At 61.9% G+C, this 17,327-nt stretch overlaps 2 protein-coding genes across 3 annotated transcripts in view; both read left to right on the forward strand.

The window, feature by feature from the left end:
* Positions 1-9,720: 9,720 nt before the first annotated feature.
* Dhrsx (dehydrogenase/reductase X-linked) overlaps positions 9,721-17,327 on the forward strand; it is a 30,354-nt gene continuing 22,747 nt past the window's right edge. Inside the window, exon 1 of the mRNA XM_077107780.1 lies at positions 9,721-9,875. Within this exon, the coding sequence (XP_076963895.1) occupies positions 9,767-9,875 (109 nt within the window). The 5' untranslated portion in view covers positions 9,721-9,766. The remainder of the gene's footprint in view (positions 9,876-17,327) is intronic.
* On the forward strand, positions 9,794-16,654 carry Zbed1 (zinc finger BED-type containing 1). 2 transcript variants are annotated; one of them, XM_077107790.1, is made up of 2 exons: positions 9,794-9,875; positions 14,332-16,654. In XM_077107790.1, the coding sequence occupies exon 2, from the start codon at positions 14,396-14,398 to the stop codon at positions 16,556-16,558; it is 2,163 nt and encodes a 720-aa protein (XP_076963905.1). In that variant the 5' UTR covers positions 9,794-9,875; positions 14,332-14,395; the 3' UTR covers positions 16,559-16,654. The 2 variants fall into 2 exon arrangements, with proteins under 2 accessions (XP_076963905.1, XP_076963906.1); XM_077107791.1 differs by having other exon boundaries at positions 9,856-9,875; positions 14,335-16,654.

The raw sequence follows: 17,327 nt of genomic DNA on the forward strand, positions 1-17,327 counted from the left end.
AGCCATCCATCCACCCATCCATCCACCCATCCACCCATCCATCCACCCATCCACCCATCCACCCATCCACCCATCCATCCACCTATCCATCCATCCACCCATCCATCCACCCATCCATCCATCCACCCACCCATCTATCCACCCATCCACCCATCCACCCACCCATCCATCTATCCACCCATCCACCCACCCATCCATCCACCCACCCATCCACCCATCCACCCATCCATCCACCCATCCACCCATCCACCCATCCATCCACCCATCCACCCATCCATCCACCCATCCACCCACCCATCCACCCATCCATCCACCCATCCATCCATCCACCCATCCATCTATCCACCCATCCACCCATCCATCCACCCATCCACCCATCCATCCATCCACCCATCCATCCACCCATCCACCCATCCATCCACCCATCCACCCACCCATCCACCCATCCATCCATCCACCCATCCATCCACCCATCCACCCATCCATCCACCCATCCACCCATCCATCCACCCATCCATCCATCCACCCATCCATCCACCCACCCATCCACCCATCCACCCATCCATCCATCCATCCACCCATCCATCCACCCATCCACCCATCCGTCCAGCCACCCATCCATCCACCCATCCATCCACCCATCCACCCATCCATCCACCCATCCATCCACCCATCCATCCACCTATCCACCCATCCATCCACCCATCCGTCCATCCATCCGTCCATCCATCCATCCATCCACCCATCCATCCATCCATCCATCCATCCACCCATCCACCCATCCGTCCAGCCACCCATCCATCCACCCATCCATCCACCCATCCACCCATCCATCCACCCATCCATCCACCCATCCATCCACCCATCCATTCACCCATCCACCCATCCATCCACCCATCCGTCCATCCATCCGTCCACCCACCCATCCACCCACCCATCCACCACCCACCCACCCATCCACCCACCCATCCACTCATCTGTCCATCCATCATGTCTGTCTGTCTATCTATGTATCTATCCATCATCTCTCTTTATCAACCATCTTCCATCCACCTCTCTTTCTATCATCTGTCCATCCAGCTACCGTCTGTCTATCATCATGGATCTACCCATCTGTCCACCCATCTGTCCCATCAACCTTCATCTCTCCATCCCACCTGTCGACTCTGCCCGTGCAGTTACCTGCCATTGATCCATCCGGGCGTCTGGACACATCTCTTCCCTTCCACGTCTCTATCGCCATCTGTTTATCCACTGACCTCCTTCTCCATCTCTCGTGCCTGTCATCTGCCTGTACAATGTGTCACCTGGTATCTATCCATCTATGCTATGATGATGAGAGGTGTAGACTAGAAGTGGATTAATCCACTTGGATGGACTCACTGGGTGGTGGCTGCAGCAGGTGGGTGTGGCTGGAGGAGGGGGTCCCTGGGCTGTGCCTTGGGGGTCTCTGTCCTGTCCCTGGTGACAGAGCTCTCTCTGCTCCCTGGTGCCCTGTCCTGAGCTGCTCTCCTCCTCCAGGCCCTGCCGCCATCTTGTTCTGCTCCCCTTGGGCCAGAGCCATGGAGTCGGCCACCAGGGACTGGACCTCGGACACCGTGGGCCCCAGGTGAACTTCTCCTCCTCCATTTGTGCTATGCCGGGCTCGAGGTGCTCAGAAAGAAAACCGGCCTCCTCCCTCCCTCCCTCCCGGCCAGGAAGATTCCGGCCTCCTTCTCGGGCTGTGTTTCCCAGTGACTCCAGGGCGCCCACGCGGGGACCCATCCCGGGGACGGTTCCTGGATCCTCATTACAGCGAGTTGTAAATAATCCAAACCCAGGACTGATCTCCACGTCCAGCCCGGGGCCGAGATCGCATCCTGACAACCCAAATTACATTCGGAAGCTATTACCGTGTGCAAGGCCCGCGACTAATGACTGGCCCTGAGCAGCCCGCGAGGCCAACCCAGAGAGCTGCAGTTGGTGAGGGTCCCTGACGTCCCTGCGCTGAGTTCATCGGGGCGCGTCGCCTCCGCGGAGTTGACAGCCACAAAATGCAGAGAGTCCTGCTCCAGGGCAGAGCCCCGCTGCCCACCCGAGACCCCTGATTCCTGCCACCAAGGCCGCAAGACGTCGGACCTGTCACTCAGAGTGACAGGCAGGAGTTTGTTAAAAGGGGTAGAGAGGGGCAGGGGACACTCTCCAGGGACAGAGGGGTCCTCTCAGAGGGGACAGGGACAGCGTGCCCCTCCTGCCCCCCAGTTTTATGGGGGTCCCAGGGAAGTCCCCAGAGAGCCCCGCCCAGGTCCCCTCCTGACTTTGACGGACAGCAGGGTGACCTCCGAGTCTCCAGTCCCCACGGCCATGGCCACTCTGGGTCCCCTGGCCCCTGCTGCCTGGTTCTCAGTGGAACCTGTTCCTGCAGATTTTAGGGTTGGAGGAAGGAGCCTCGTCCCCGTGGGTCCCGGGACCTGGTCTGCGTCAGGGTCTCAGAAGTCCCCCCTTCAGGGTCCCCTGGCTCCTCTCAGGGACAGGACTTCCCTCCTGCATGTCCCCTGCAGGTCACAGGTGGTCTGTGAGGAAGGTGGCGGAGGCTGTGCCCAGAGGCCAGGCGGGGCTGCAGGCCCAGGGCTTCTGGGAAGGAGGCTGTGGGGTCAGCACCGGGGGCCACTGATAGAACTGTCCCCTGATCCTCATGTGCCACCTCCCACGTCCATCTGTCCCGTGTCCTTCAGAGAGCAGAGCTTCTCCTGGCTCCTGAGGTCCTCTTGGTCAGTGCCTTGTAATCAGCTGCCCCTGGACCCAATCATTCCCAAGGCAAAAAGGAAACTCCACGTAGCGGAAACTCCATCCAAAGCACGAAGTGTGCTCCCGAGGTCCCCAAGGAGGGAGCGGGGCTGGTCCTTTTCTGGGCCTCTCAGCTGCATCTTGCGCCCCGCACAGAGTTCCCCCGGGAATCCGCAGCAGCACCTCAGGGCTCTGGAGCCATCAGGGACAAATGAGAGACCACGACTCGCACCCCTAGGTCACAGGGGTTTACAAGGCCACCCCCAGAACACCCCCGTGACCTCCTGTCTGGCCCCGGGCTCCACCGAGATCCGACGAGGTCCATCTCATGGTCCAGCTACAGAATCCCTTTGCACGACGCACAGGTCACGCTGTGCATTTTCTCTCTCTGGGTTTGTGTCTCTGATTTTTAATTTTAATTTTTTTACTTGCAGACGTCACCACCTGCGTGAGTCACCCCGTCTGAACCCACAGGGGGGAAAAAATCCATTGGTGTTAAGGAGGTGACACATTTACGTCGCTGCCCTGAGAAATGGGCATTGCTTGTCGAAGAGGTGAAAGGAAACGTAACCCTCCGCCCAGGGAAGTAGTCCTGGCCACGGACAGGATATAGTCTTGGGGCCACGGACAGGATATAGTCTTGGGGCCACGGACAGGATATAGTCCTGGGGCCACTGACAGGATATAGTCCCCGCCAGGGACAGGATATAGTCCCAATGGGAGCCATCTCCTCCCCCATTTCCTTCCAACTGAGCCCCACATGCCGAGTGCTCTCCTCCTATCAATACTCCATTCCAATTATTGATCTATCAGTGGATTAATTCACTCATGAGGTCAGAGCGCCAGAAACCCATCACTGCCCCCTGCCTCCTCAGGACCAAGCCTTCATCTCAAGAGCCTCCCGGGGGACACCACAGATTTAAATCGTACCAAGTTGATCATTCAGTTTATTATTGATTCTTATGAGTTATTTATAGTCAGTCCATCAATGAGCTGGATTCTGGCCCCTTTTCAGTTTTTCTTTCCAGACACAATCTACATCATCCCGGAGGCCGGCCTCCAACTTGCCATCCTCCTTCCTCAGCCTCCCCCGTAGCTGGGATTACAGGTGTGTGCACGCGGCTTCCTTGGTCATTTTTTTTTAAAAACAGCTGTGCCCTGAAGCCCAATCAATATTTATTACTGTTGAAGTAGCCCCTGGCGTGGGAAGGGCAGTGGGCACAGCACGGTTGGTTGTGGAGGAGACTCTCACTCTCCGCCTGGACCCCACTTGGACTCTGCTCCTGCAGACAGGGCTGGAGGACAGACCTGGTTAGCAAACGGGGCTGTTGAGGAATACACCCCCGAGCCCCGTCCCCAGCCCTGTTTGGCATTTCATTCAGAGACAGGGTCTCCCTGAGCTGCTGAGGGCCTTGCTGTGGTGGAGGTTGGCCTCCAACCTGCGATCCTCCTGCCTCAGCCTCCCGAGCCGCTGGGATGACAGGCGTGGGCCACCGAGCCCTGCAGGGATTCCCTTTGAACTCGAGTAAAGAAGATTAAAATGACCCGAGCAGGTGACAGGAAGGAGTTTGAAGGGAGTTGGGTTTCTTGTGTCCCGAATCCTGAATCACTATGGCACCCAAGAAGCTGCTGCATCGTTAAGGACCAGCCGGGAGCCGGGGGACAGGGGACTTGAGGTCGTTTGTGGGGGAAAAGTGATTTACAATCAGCTGCTCTCGGATGGTGTCTCATGCAAAGGGAAGCCCCATCGATTTTCTTTTTTTTTTTTAAAGGAATTTCCCGGCCAAGGTAAGCCGCCACGGTGCCCGCAGATCCTCCCCGACTCTTGGGAGGCTGAGGCAGGAGGATGGCCAGTCGGAGGCCAGCCTCTGCCACGCACTGAGCTCCTGTCTCAAAATAAAAACTTGAAGGCGGGTGATGATGTGGCTTATTTTATATAAATATATATATAAAACCATGGGAGGCAGGAGCACCACCTTGGTACCCAGATTCGGATTTCTGGTCCCCCCGGGGTGGACACCGGTCAGCATCCTGCAGAGAGGACCATGCCAATGTTCCTCGAGTTGGGGGGCGACCCCGCGCAGCCCGGGGTGCAGGGTGGACATGTTCGGTACCAGAGCGGCTGCCTTCGACAGGGGCCCGGTGAGCGCATCCTGGAAAAATCCTTATTTCTTTGCACAAAGTGACCACTGGGATGCGGTTTGGGGTCCCGGAGGTGCCAGCCCCGAAACAGGTCCCCTGGACGCACCAGGTGAAGGGAACTGGCCAACCGCGCGTCTCTGGGGCCCCGGGTCCTCCTGAGGCCCACAGTAGTGGTCGAAACCCCCTCCTCAGTCCCGCCTGCTTCCAGGGGGACACATCACCCAGGGATGTCACTCCCTCCCGCCTGGGTGACCTCAGGGAAGCCCTGCGCGTGATTCTCTCTCTCTCAAAGGGGGACGGAGGTACTCGTCAGGTTTCCGTGACTGTGACAAATCACCCGAGGCGGTCCAGCTAAAGAGACGAAAGGTTCTACTTCGGGGCATGATTTTGGAGATCCCAGCTCATTGCTCTGGTGAAGCCTAACCCAGGCCCGGGACCTCCTCACACGCAAACTGACCCGGATGGGAGGCAGGTGGCCGCGGAACCTTCTAGTTCTCTCCAGGTGCATTAAACCTTGAGAAGAAAAATTCACCAAAAAAAAAAAAAAAAAAAAAAAAAGAGAGAGAGAGAGAGAAAGGTCCAGATGTTATTTTCAGCGCTCACCACCGTGGCCCTCGGGAGGAAAATAGGGCAGTGGCTATAAATAAACACACCAACAAATAAAAGGAGAGAAAGGAGAATCCAGTCGGGTCGGAACCGCCTCACCTCCCAGCGCCGCGGCTGGGAGACCAGGTCGGGGACTGTCACACCACGGAATTTTTAAAATTTTTATTATTTTTTTTTTCCTCCTTTCCCACCTGGAGAATCCGGCGCTTTGAGAAGGAGAATCTGCAGAGAAACGTGAGAAACTGGTTAATTTGCAAGACAATGGATGACACCCGGCGCCGCCCAGGAGGAGCGCAGAATCCCGGGAGCGGCTCGGGAGGCTGAGGCAGGAGGATGGCGAGTTCAAAGCCAGCCTCTGCCCAAGCGAGGCCCTGAGCAGCTCAGGGAGACCCTGTCTCTGAATAAAATGCAAAATAGGGCTGGGGACGGGGCTCAGGGGTCGAGGGTCCCCAAGGTCCGTCCCTGGTGCCAATAAATAAATAAGGTGGAATCGTTCAAGTAGCCAAAATTGGATGCTCTCGACCCACGACCTTCCCTGACTATGACAAACCCACCTTCCGGGCTTCTGCGGGTGGGCCAGCCCTGTGGGGAGGACGGGCGGTGGGGAGCTGGGCCAGGAGGGTCCTTGTCTTTTGACCTTTTTATATTTTATAAAGTTGGAGGCTGGCCTCCAACTTGAGATCCTCCTTCCTCAGCCTCCAGGAGCCACAGAGATAACAAGTGTGCACCCTGGTGCCCGGCTGGAGCCACAGGGTCAGGACTGATTTTTTTCGAGTGGACGTCTCAGAGTCTTCGGGGATCCAAGAGGAAGGGAAGGAGTAAATCGAGGCATAGATATGCACATATTTCTAAATTGTATGCCGTGTTAGGTCAATATTTTCCTGCTCTCTTCCGTCTCCCAACACGTGGTTGGATAACGAGTCCGACCGGCAGGACTCCCTCGGCAGGGGGAAAAGAGAAACCTGTGCTCAGATGACGCTGGAGCAGCCTTGGTGGCCTCCGACGGTCCTCTGCTATTTCAAGCACCAACTTTCAAGAGGAGCCGAGACACCGCCACGCCCCTGCATCTGGAGCCCGGGAGCCTGGCACCATGCACGTGCGTCCTTTGTCCTCGCACAAAGGAACAGAGTAAAATTGCAGAGCGGATTTAGAAACCGATTCCAAAGGCACCGACTCTGTCTTCCCGCCCTCTGGAGACTTCAGACACAGACACCATTGTGTGGGCGCCCGGGGGTGGGGGGTGTCTCCCCGTGCCCAAGCCCGCAAAGTGCAAAATACAAAAAAATAAAAATAAAAAAAAAAATAAAAACCCAATGCACGCACAAACCCCCCAAGAAACCCAAAGACCCTCCCCAAACCCTGCCCTTTGGGTGGCCTGCGACTGCACGAGTCAACTTCTGCAGAGTTTTTAAGAAAACGCCCAGAAGTGACCTCGGCTGTCTAGCGGGCAGGGTGGAGAGAAGCTTAGACCCCACGCTTAGACCCCAGTGGGTTTTGAGGGAAGAAAGGGCGGGGGTGGACTGTGAATCCCAGACCCTCCCGGTCAATTCACAGTAGCCACGCAGTGGACCCAACCCAGGGGCCCTTCAACAGGGGAGTGGATAGGGAAACTGTGGTCAGGGAATATTACTCAGCCATGAAGAGGAACGACATCATGGCCTTCGCCAATAAATGGCTGGAACTGGACATTATCATGCGAAGTGAAGTAAGCCAGTCCCCCCCAGACCAAAAAAAAAATTTAAAAAAATAATAAAAATAAATATCTGGGGCTTCTGGGGACTGCCCACCCACCCTGAAGCTTCATGATCTGTCCCCCCAAGGGACACTCTTCGGACACCTTTCCTTAATGATCATAGTTCTACAGCTGAATGCCCCAATTTAACCATGGCGCCCGATATTCATGCATCCAGTCATGGCCGGGTACCCCTAAATTTGCACGATTCAAATCAATTAAAACTGTAGCCATTTTGGTGTTAAAAAAAAAAACCCAAACTATGCATTATTTATATTTGCTGTGATTAAATAGAATTTTATTTTCAGATTTTAAGAGCAATTAACTGAAAACAGTTTTGTGAACCCCTAAGAAGGGGTTTGGGGCGCCCCTCAGAAGGCCCCTCCGGACCAGGGAGCCATCTTGGTGACATTCCCCGCCCCCTCCACCAGGGGGCGCCGGGCCGCATAACCCTCAGGTTGGGGGATTGTCCTCCCCGTCCAGGACCCTGGGGTGCAGACAGGGTGGGTGACCCTCTGCTGCTCAGATGGGGCCTCCCAATAGAGGTCTGGGGTCCCTGGGGGGTCCAGCAAGGTCTGCTGGTCGGGGTGGTCAGGATGGAGGTCTGCAAACGGGGCAGGGGTCTGCCGTGCACATGGGGGCTGGGTGGACGTCTGGGGTCCCCGGGGCTCTGAGGTCCAGGTGGGGGCTGGCATGGAGATCTGCTGTCCCTGGGGTCCGGGGCAGGGTCTGGTGCTGGAGCAGGTCCGGGTGGTCAGGAGGGAGGTCTGGGGTCCCTGGGGGCGGGGTCTGGGGTCCCCGGACAGAGTCTGGGGTTTGATTGGGGGTCTGCTGGTGGGGCAAGTGGGAGTGGTCCACATGGGGGTCTGAGGTCTCGAGATCTGGGTGGGGATTTGGGGTGCATGTGGGGGTCGGGATGGGGGTCTGAGGTCCAGGGGTCCCTGGGGGTCTGGACGGTCTGCTCTTGGAGAAGGGGGAGGGGAGGGATGGGGGGCTGAGGTCCCGGGGTCCCGGTGGGTGGGTTTGAGGTCTGGGAACCTTGGGGAGGTTCTGGTTGGGGTCTGGGGTCTTGGGGGTCCCAGGGGTCTGGGGGGGTGAGGTCTGGGGTCCCAGGGGTCTGGGGGACGGGGTGAAGGAGGTTGGGATGGGGGTCTGGGGTCCTGGGATGCGGGTGGGGTCTGGGGTCGGGGGGCCAGGGTGCGGGTCTGGGGTCAGGTGGAGGTCGGGATGGGGGTCTGGGGTCATGGGGTTCTAGGGGGTGGGGTGAAAGTCTGGGGTCCCAGGGTTTCCCGTGGGGTGGAGGGTCTGGGGTCCTGGGTGGTGGTCTGGGGTCCAGGTGGAGGTCGGGATGGGGGTCTGGGGTCCTGGGGTTTCAGGGGGTGGGGTGGAGCTCTGGGGACCCTGGAGGGGTTCTGGTTGGGGTCTGGGGTCCCCGGGGCCTGGGGTCCCGGGGTGAGGTCTGGGGACCCTGGAGGGGTTCTGGTTGGGGTCTGGGGGTCCCGGGGTCCGGGTGGGGTGGGGGTCGGGGTGGAGGTCGGATGGTGTCTGGGTCCCGGGGGTGGGGTGAGGTCTGGGGTCTGGGGTCCCAGGGTCCGGGTGGGGTCTGGGGGTGGGTGAGGTCTGGGGATCCTGGGGGGTTCTGGTTGGGGTCTGGCATCCCGGGGTCGGGTGGGGTCTTGGGGTGGGGTGGGGTCTGGGGTCCCGGGGTGAGGTCTGGGGACCCTGGAGGGGTTCTGGTTGGGGTCTGGGGGTCCCGGGGTCCCGGGGTCGGATGGTGTCTGGGGCCCGGGGTGGGGTGAGGTCTGGGGTTTGGGGTCCCGGGGTCCCGGGGTGGGGTCTGGGGTCCCGGGGTCCAGGTGGGGTGGGGTCTGGGGTCTGGGGTCCCGGGGTCCGGGTGGGGTGGGGTCTGGAGTCTGGGGTCCCGGGGTCGGGTGGGGTCTTGGGGTGGGGTGGGGTCTGGGGTCCCGGGGTGAGGTCTGGGGTCCCTGGAGGGGTTCTGGTTGGGGTCTGGGGTCCCGGGGTCGGGTGGGGTCTTGGGGTGGGGTGGGGTCTGGGGTCCCGGGGTGAGGTCTGGGGACCCTGGAGGGGTTCTGGTTGGGGTCTGGGGTCCCGGGGTCCCAGGGTGGGGTGGGGTCTGGGGTCTGGGGTCGGGTGGGGTGGGGTCTGGGGTTTGGGGTCTCGGGGTCCCGGGGTGGGGTCTGGGGTTTGGGGTCTCGGGGTCCCGGGGTGGGGTGGGGTCTGGGGTCTGGGGTCCCGGGGTGGGGTGAGGTCTGGGGTCTGGGGTCCCGGGGTGGGGTGAGGTCTGGGGTCTGGGGTCCCGGGGTCCCGGGGTGGGGTGGGGTCTGGGGTCTGGGGTCTGGGGTCTGGGGTCCCGGGTCGGGTGGGGTCTGCGGCCGGGGCGGGCGGCAGCGCTGCGGGTCCTGCGCGCGGAGGGCGGCGCGGGGCGTTTCCGCGTCCCGCTGGGCGACGCCGTGTCCCGGGCGGCGAGGGCGGGCGCAGCGGTGGCGCGGCCGGGCGGCCATGTCGCCTTTGTCCGCGGCGCGGGCGGCCCTGCGGGTGTACGCGGCGGGGGCCGCGGTGCTGGTGGCGCAGCTGCTGCGCCGCTGCCTCGGGGGCTTCGCGGAGCCAGGTCAGCGGGGCGCGGGGGCGGGGGTGACCTTGGGGTCCGCGGCGCGCGCTCGGGGGCGGCGGGTCGGGGCCGCGCCGCTGCGCCCCCCCCCGCGCGCTCCGGCTCCGGGCGGCCGCGCGCTCGCGGTGTCCCCTGCGGGGGGCCGGGCGGGGGTCGTCCGAGGGGCCCGCGTCCCCCGCGGCCGTGGCTCAGCCCCCGGGGCCCGTGCGCGCCCGACCTCGGGCGGCTGTGGTCGGCGCTCGGCGCCGGGGGTCTGCTGGAGGCCGTGCGCCCCCTGCGTCCCGGGAGGGGAGGGCAGGAGCAGGGGGCGCCCCGAGCCCTCGGTCCCCCCCGGGAGGGGACCCGGGCCTTCCGGGAGGCGGAGCCGGCGGGGAGGGGGCGGGGGGCGGCGCTTCCGCCGGCGCCACTTTGTTCCGGGGCCTCCGGGGAGCGCCCGGGGGACGCGCAGCCTCCGCGCCTCCGCCTGCGAGGCCCGGGGGAGGCCGCGGGGTGTGCGCGCGCGCACCGGGCATTGGCGCGGCTCCGCGTGGGGGTCCGAGCCAGCGCCGGCGGGTTTGTTAGGGACAGAGTCCCCGGGGCGTGACCGGGCGGGGACAGGCCATCGAGATGCGGTGCCCCAGAGGACAGCTTCACTCGGAAAGCAAAATCACTCCCCGGCCTCAGGGCGCGAGTCTGCACCCCGGCGCCTCGCGGGCGGGTCCAGGGCTGCCTCTGCGCTGGGCCAACTCCGCAGGGCGCCCCTGCGACACCGGGGCGGGCCGGGCTGGTGGCAGGCGCGTGTGGTTACGAAGTGACTCGATGTCCCGTGTGGACACAGCCCCAGGGCCGCGCTCGGCCTGGCCACCCGGGGGAGGGTCCATTTGAATGTCGCCTGGGGTCACCTTTCTGCTTCCCGATCAAGCGACACTTTCGGTAGGGTTGAGCCCTTTGGGAGTGACTGGAGAGGGTGGTGCAAGGCACTGGCCCCGGGAGGGAGCTGCGAGGCCAGGTTCCCTTTGCCAGGGGCAGTCCCTGGCGGGGTCCAGGCGCAGCCTGACCCCCGGTGCTGGTCCGTGCAAGTCTTGCTTTTGCGACGGCCGCGTCGCCTTGCGCGGGAATGCGCTCCGGGGAGCCGCAGCCTGGGACAGAGGACTGGGTTTCAGCTCAGTTGAGCTCAGCGAGGGCTGCTGCCTGCCCGACACGGCCTCGGGGGACTTGGGCAGCTGCCATTTGGGCCACTGTGGGTCCCACCTGTGGATTAAAAAAGAAGAAGAAAAAAAAAAAAGTGGTCAAAAGGCTCTCGGTGGACAGGAGCCGGTGCCCCCGGCACCTGGGAGAGAGGTCCCTTCACGTGCACCTTGATTGACAGTTTTTGCATTCTCCAAGTGACGTCCTTCCCCTGCGGTCGCCGGGGCCATTGCTGGGGCTGGCAGTGCAGGCCGGGCCTTGCCCTCCCTGCCCGAGGCCTCCATGTTCCGTCCCCGCTCAAAAATGTCACTTTGTTTCATTTTGTGCAGGGCCCCGTGGATCCAGCTTCTGATTCGTTCTGAACGTGCAAAGCTTGACCTTTACCCTGGGCTTTGCAGGGGGACTGCAAACCAGCCCGGGCTTTCAGAGTCTTTTTTTTTTTTTTTTAATAAAGGGGCTGGATCCCAGCTGGGGTTGTGCCCCTCGGTGTGGCTGGAGGGCACAGCGACCTGAGGGCGGCGGGAAAGTCCACCCTGGAATCTAACTGCAAGCCCAGCTCCACAGCGGCGACGTTCTGCCTAAAGGAACTAATTGCAAAGGAATGGCGTTCCTGAGCTGGGAGGGGTTGGCCGGGCAAGTTAGGGTCTGTCCCCACCTCCTGGAGGCCGCCTTTAAATGGCCTGTCAATCACACTGCCAGAGGCCGGAGTTGAACGATTGCATTTCGTAGCCCAAAGTGCACCGCGGTGCAGAGGTGTGGGGAGCAGGCCTGTCAGTCACCCAACGTGACCCTGAGGGAAACAAAGTTCACACCCCGTATGCCAATGGCGTTTAATCCAGAGCCCGTAAGGCAAAGCGACCAGTGAGCGACCCCTGCAGACGTATATTTTATTTTTCATGCACAGACAAAAAAAAATATATATATATATTTGCAGGATATAATACTTATTAGTTTGTTTTTTGGTGCTGGGGTTTGACCTCAGGGGTGTTAACCCCTGAGCCACGTCCCCAGGCCTTTTTATTTATTTTTATTTAGAGACAGAATCTCCCTAAGTTGCTTAGGGCCTTGCTAAGTTGCTGAGGCTGGCCTCCAACTCGCCGTCCTCCTGCCCCAGCCTCCTGAGCCACTGTGTCTTCCCCCTCTCTCCCTCCCTCCTTCTCTCCCTCCTTTCCTTTCTTCCCCACGTGCTGGACACCAGAGCTTCCAGGGATATCTTTTTATACCCTTCCCTCTTTCCCTGTAGGCAATATTCATTTGTGCAGTTTCCTGACTTGGTTTTCAAGGTCACCGCGTCCCTGAGGAAATACTAGGGCTTTGCTTGGGTCTGGGGGGACAATAGCTGGAAAATGCAGCCCCTTGGCTCACACATGAGGAATTAGAGGGGCAAGACCCAGGGGGTTGCCTGGGCAGCCGCTCAAATAGCTGCGAAAGTTAATGATAATGATAATAAACTTTCTCAGGATCTCTTTCAGCCTAATAATAATAATAATAATAACCGCCACCAGAATCTCTTTTAGCCAAATATTAGCATCAGTAATGATAAATAATAATAATTGAAAGTTATTTCCTTTGGGTGCCAAAACCTTTTCAGCATAATTAATAAAAGGGATAATAATAATAATAATAATAATAATAAATCAGATGTAAAACTTTCATGTTTTATGTAAAACATAAAAGTGGCCCTGGCGGTCAGTGGTCACTCTATAGGAACACAACAGTGGGCAGTGCCCCTACCACCCCACGCTGTTGCTGCGGTCAGACTGGAGGCCCTGGGGCAGCGGGAAGCCGTCTCTAGCACCTGGCCCACGTTTCCGCCCTGTGTATGCTACCCTCACTGGCCTAGTGGTGAGCAGCTCAGGGGCCTCCTTCTGTGGAAGTCCACCTGCGTGTCCTGCTGAGTGCGTCTCCCCGCCCCCCAGCGTGGCACAGGCAGGGCTCTGGGGTCTTGCAAAGGAACCTGGTCCTCAGCCCCACCCTGGGCTGGTGGCCCCTCACTGCAGTCCCTGCCTCCGTCCCCACGGGGCTCCTCCTCTGGGTCTGTGTCCCCTCCTCTGTCTCTTGGGAGGACACGGCCATTGCACGGGGGCCCCCTGACCCAGGAGGAGCCCATCTCGGGACCCTGCACGGACCCCCTCTGCAGAGACCCTGTTTGCACACGAGGCCCGAGGCCCAGCTCCCTGGGTGGACATGGTCTTGGGTTGGAGGTGGGCCCTCTGCAGCCTGCCCCGGGCGGGGGGGGGGGGGTACATTTCCTGGCTTGGCTCTGAGCTCTGCGACGTGGGTTCCGCGATCCGCCTGGTGGTTTGGCTTCAGGTCAGCGCTGACAGCTTGCGAGTGTCCCCAGCCTGTGTCCCTCTCTTGTAACTTATTTTTTAATTCATTTTTAAACCGGGACTGAGCCCAGGGCCACTTAACCACGGAGCCACCTGCATCCCCAGCCGTTTGCATATTTCATTTAGAGCCGGTGGCGGCCTTGCTAAGTGGCTCCCAGCCTCCCTTTGGCTGAGGCCGGCTTGGAACTCGCCGTCCTCCTGCCTGGGCCTCCCGAGCTGCTGGGATGGCAGGCGTGGGCCACCGCGCCTGGCTTAGGGGTCCCCAGACTCTCTTAAGGAAACCGAGCTGTGTTGGAGGTCCTTGCGCACAGAGGGGACCCTCGGTGGCGGCTCCAGGGACCCGGGGATGGGGCTGTGTCGCGGATCATCCCATCTTTTGCTCCAAGAGCTCCCAGGTGCATGTGTCCCCAAGCCGCCTGAACCATAGATGCACTTAGGCTGCTGCTGAGCCTGCGGCGTTCACCAAGGGCCTCCAGTTCGTTTGGAAGCATGAAAAGTTGGGGTCCAACGCCTCTTGGCCAAACCCAGGACCCTGGTAGCCAAAGCAACATCCTGTTGCCGCTTCTGGGCTGCCCAGGACTGACCTCTGTTGACCTTGGGGGCCGGTGGCTGTTCCCCGCGGGCCCTGAAGGGTGTGGGTCTCCACGCGCATCGTGCGCAAAGAACTCCCTCCCTCCCCATGGTGCACCCTCTGGGTCTTTGGCCCAAGGCCTTGGACAGGGACCTGGAGCCCGATGGGCTGCAGGGGCGTCTGCAGTGACCCGAGCAGCGCCCCCTAGTGTCGCGCTCTCAGCTCTGCAAGGAAGCGAGACGCATGCGCGGTGCCTTTGATGGACGGCTGTGCTGCTCCGCGCCTGCCCGCTGGGCCCTGCCCGGCGCCTGGCTGTGTCCCCGGGGCGCGGGGGCCCGTGGCGCGCGTCTCTTCTCACGCTGTGTCTGTCTTGGTGCTTCTTTAGCAGGTGCCCGCGCCTGAGCCGTCGCCCGGCCGGCCGTGCCGCCGACGACGACGACGACGGGGCCATGGAGAGCAAGGCGGGGGACCCGTCGCAGGCCGACCTGAAGCTGGTGGCGCACCCCCGCGCCAAGAGCAAGGTGTGGAAGTACTTCGGCTTCGACACCAACGCCGAGGGGTGCATCCTGCAGTGGAAGAAGATCTACTGCCGCATCTGCATGTCGCAGATCGCCTACTCGGGCAACACGTCCAACCTCTCCTACCACCTGGAGAAGAACCACCCCGAGGAGTTCTGCGAGTTCATCAAGAGCAACACGGAGCAGATGCGCGAGGCCTTCGCCACCGCCTTCTCCAAGCTGAAGCCCGACGCCGCCTCCTCCTCCTCCGCGGCCTCGGCCTCGTCCCCCTCGACGTCGCAGCCCCCGCCCCCGCCGTCGTCGTCGTCGCAGCTGCCAGGGGCGCAGGACGCGCTGGCCGGGAAGCCGGGGCTGGAGGGCCGCCGGCAGCAGGAGCTGACGGGCGCGGTGCTGGCGCTGCTCTGCGAGGGGCTCTTCCCGGCGTCCACGGTGGACGAGCCCGCGTTCCGCGCGCTGCTGCGGGCGGCCGAGCCCCGCTACGAGCTGCCCAGCGCCCGGTTCTTCGGCAGCCGGGCGCTGCCCGCGCGCTACGGGGCGGTGCGCGAGGCCGTGCGCCAGGAGCTGGCGGAGGCCGCCTGGTGCGGCGTGTCCACCGAGCTGTGGCGCAGCGACAACCAGAACCGCGCCTACGTGACGCTGGCCGCGCACTTCCTGGGCCGGGCGTCGCCCAGCGGCCTGTCGGTGGCCTCGCGGTGCCTGAAGACCTTCGAGGTGCCCGAGGAGCACGCGGCCGAGACCATCACGCGCGTCCTCTACGAGACCTTCATCGAGTGGGGCGTCAGCGCCAAGGTCTCCGGGGCCACCACCGACGGCGGCAAGGACGTGGCGCAGGCGTGCTCGCTGCTGGACATCCCCGTGCACATGCCGTGCCTGGGCCGCGCCTTCGAGGCGGCCATCCAGCAGGCCTTCCGGCTGCCCAAGCTGGCCGCGCTGCTGGCGCGCTGCCGCCGCCTGGTGGCCTACTTCCAGCAGTCGTCGGTGGCCATGTACATGCTGGCCGAGAAGCAGAGGCTGCAGGGCGCCGCGCGCTGCATGCTGGTCAGCAACCGGGTGGCCGGCTGGGGCAGCACGCTGGCCATGCTGCAGCGGCTGCGGGAGCAGCAGTTCGCCATCGCGGGCGTCCTGGTGGAGGACAGCAACAACCACCACCTGATGCTGGAGGCCGCCGAGTGGGCCACCATCGACGGCCTGGTGGAGCTGCTGCAGCCCTTCAAGCAGGTGGCCGAGGTGCTGGCCGCCGCGCGACACCCGACCATCAGCATGGTCAAGCCGCTGCTGCACATGCTGCTCAACACGACGCTGCACGCCAAGGACGGCGACCCCAAGGACCTGAGCATGGCCAAGGAGGTGATGGCCAAGGAGCTGACCCGGACCTACCAGGAGGCGCCCGAGACGGACCTGTTCCTCAACGTGGCCACCTTCCTGGACCCGCGCTACAAGAGGCTGCCCTTCCTGTCGGCCTTCGAGAGGCAGCAGGTGGAGAACCGGGTGGTGGAGGAGGCCAAGGGCCTCCTGGACAAGGCCAAGGACGGCGGCTGCCCCGCGCCCCCGCCGCTGCTGCCGCCGCCCGCGGAGGACAAGCCGTCGGCGGGGTCCGAGGAGCCCCCGGCCAAGCGGCCGGCCAGCGCCATCCACAGCCTGCTGGCCGAGATCTTCTGCCCGGCGGCCGGCGCCGAGGACCAGGAGGAGGTGACCGCGCAGCTGCTGGAGGAGCTGAGCAACTTCAAGTCGCAGAAGGTCCTCGGCCTCCACGAGGACCCGCTCAAGTGGTGGTCCGACCGCCTGGCCCTCTTCCCCGTGCTGCCCCAGGTCCTGCAGAAGTACTGGTGCGTGGCCGCCACGCGCGTCCCCCCCGAGCGCCTCTTCGGCTCGGCCGCCAACGTGGTCAGCGCCAAGCGGAACCGCCTGGCCCCCGCGCACGTGGACCAGCAGGTGTTCCTCTACGAGAACGGCCGGGCCTCCGCCGCCGCCGTCGAGGCCGAGCCCGAGGACGAGGACGAGGGCGAGTGGGGGCTGGACCAGGAGCAGCTGTTCCCGCTCGGGGACCCGGCCAGCGGCGGCTTCTTCGGGCTCAGGGACGGGGGCTTCCTCTAGGGGCCGCGTCCGTGGACACTGGACAGTCAAGAGCCGAGAAGGAAGGACGCAGGCGGCTGGGCCTGCCCTGCCCTGGGTCACCTTCCACAAACCAAAGGCCACCGCTTGCTCAAAAGCCTGGCAATGGCTGATGCTTGATTCCCCCTCCCCCCCCAAGAACTGGACATGGTGGTCAGGGCCTATAATCCCAGCAGCTTGGGAGGCTGAGACAGGAGGATCGCCACTTGGAGGCCAGCCTCTGCCACCAGCGAGTCCTGTTTCTAAAACGGAAATAGAAACAGGGCTGGGGACGTGGCTCAGTGTCCCTGGGTTCAATCCCTGGGGCCCTGGGGACCCTGCAGGGTGCCGCTCTCCACCTGGGAGACCACAGAGTCCAGGGGTGGAACCCAGAGGGGCACTTGACCCCGGAGCCCGGTCCCCAGCCCTATTTGGCATTTTGTTTAGGGACAGGGTCTCCCTGAGCGGCTCAGAGCCTCCCTGTGGCTGAGGCTGGCTCTGAACTCGCCATCCTCCTGCCGCAGCCTCCGGAGCCGCTGGGATTATAAGCATTTCCGCTTTTGAAGCCACTGCTGAGCCGGGTAGTTCATGCATCTTGCCGTTCTGGGTTTTATTTGTGACGCATGAACCGAGGTGAGCTGTCTTTAGGTTTCTTGGGGGGCAGTAAAAAAGACCCCTATTTTTTTTTTTTTTTCTTTTTCTGCTTTTGTTTAGCTTTGCTTGAGGCCGACTTCCAGGCATGGAGGTGGGAATTTGAGGTTCCTGGGTGGGA

Source organism: Callospermophilus lateralis, chromosome Y (genome assembly GCF_048772815.1).
Source record: "Callospermophilus lateralis isolate mCalLat2 chromosome Y, mCalLat2.hap1, whole genome shotgun sequence".
Classification (NCBI taxonomy): Eukaryota; Metazoa; Chordata; class Mammalia; order Rodentia; family Sciuridae; genus Callospermophilus; species Callospermophilus lateralis.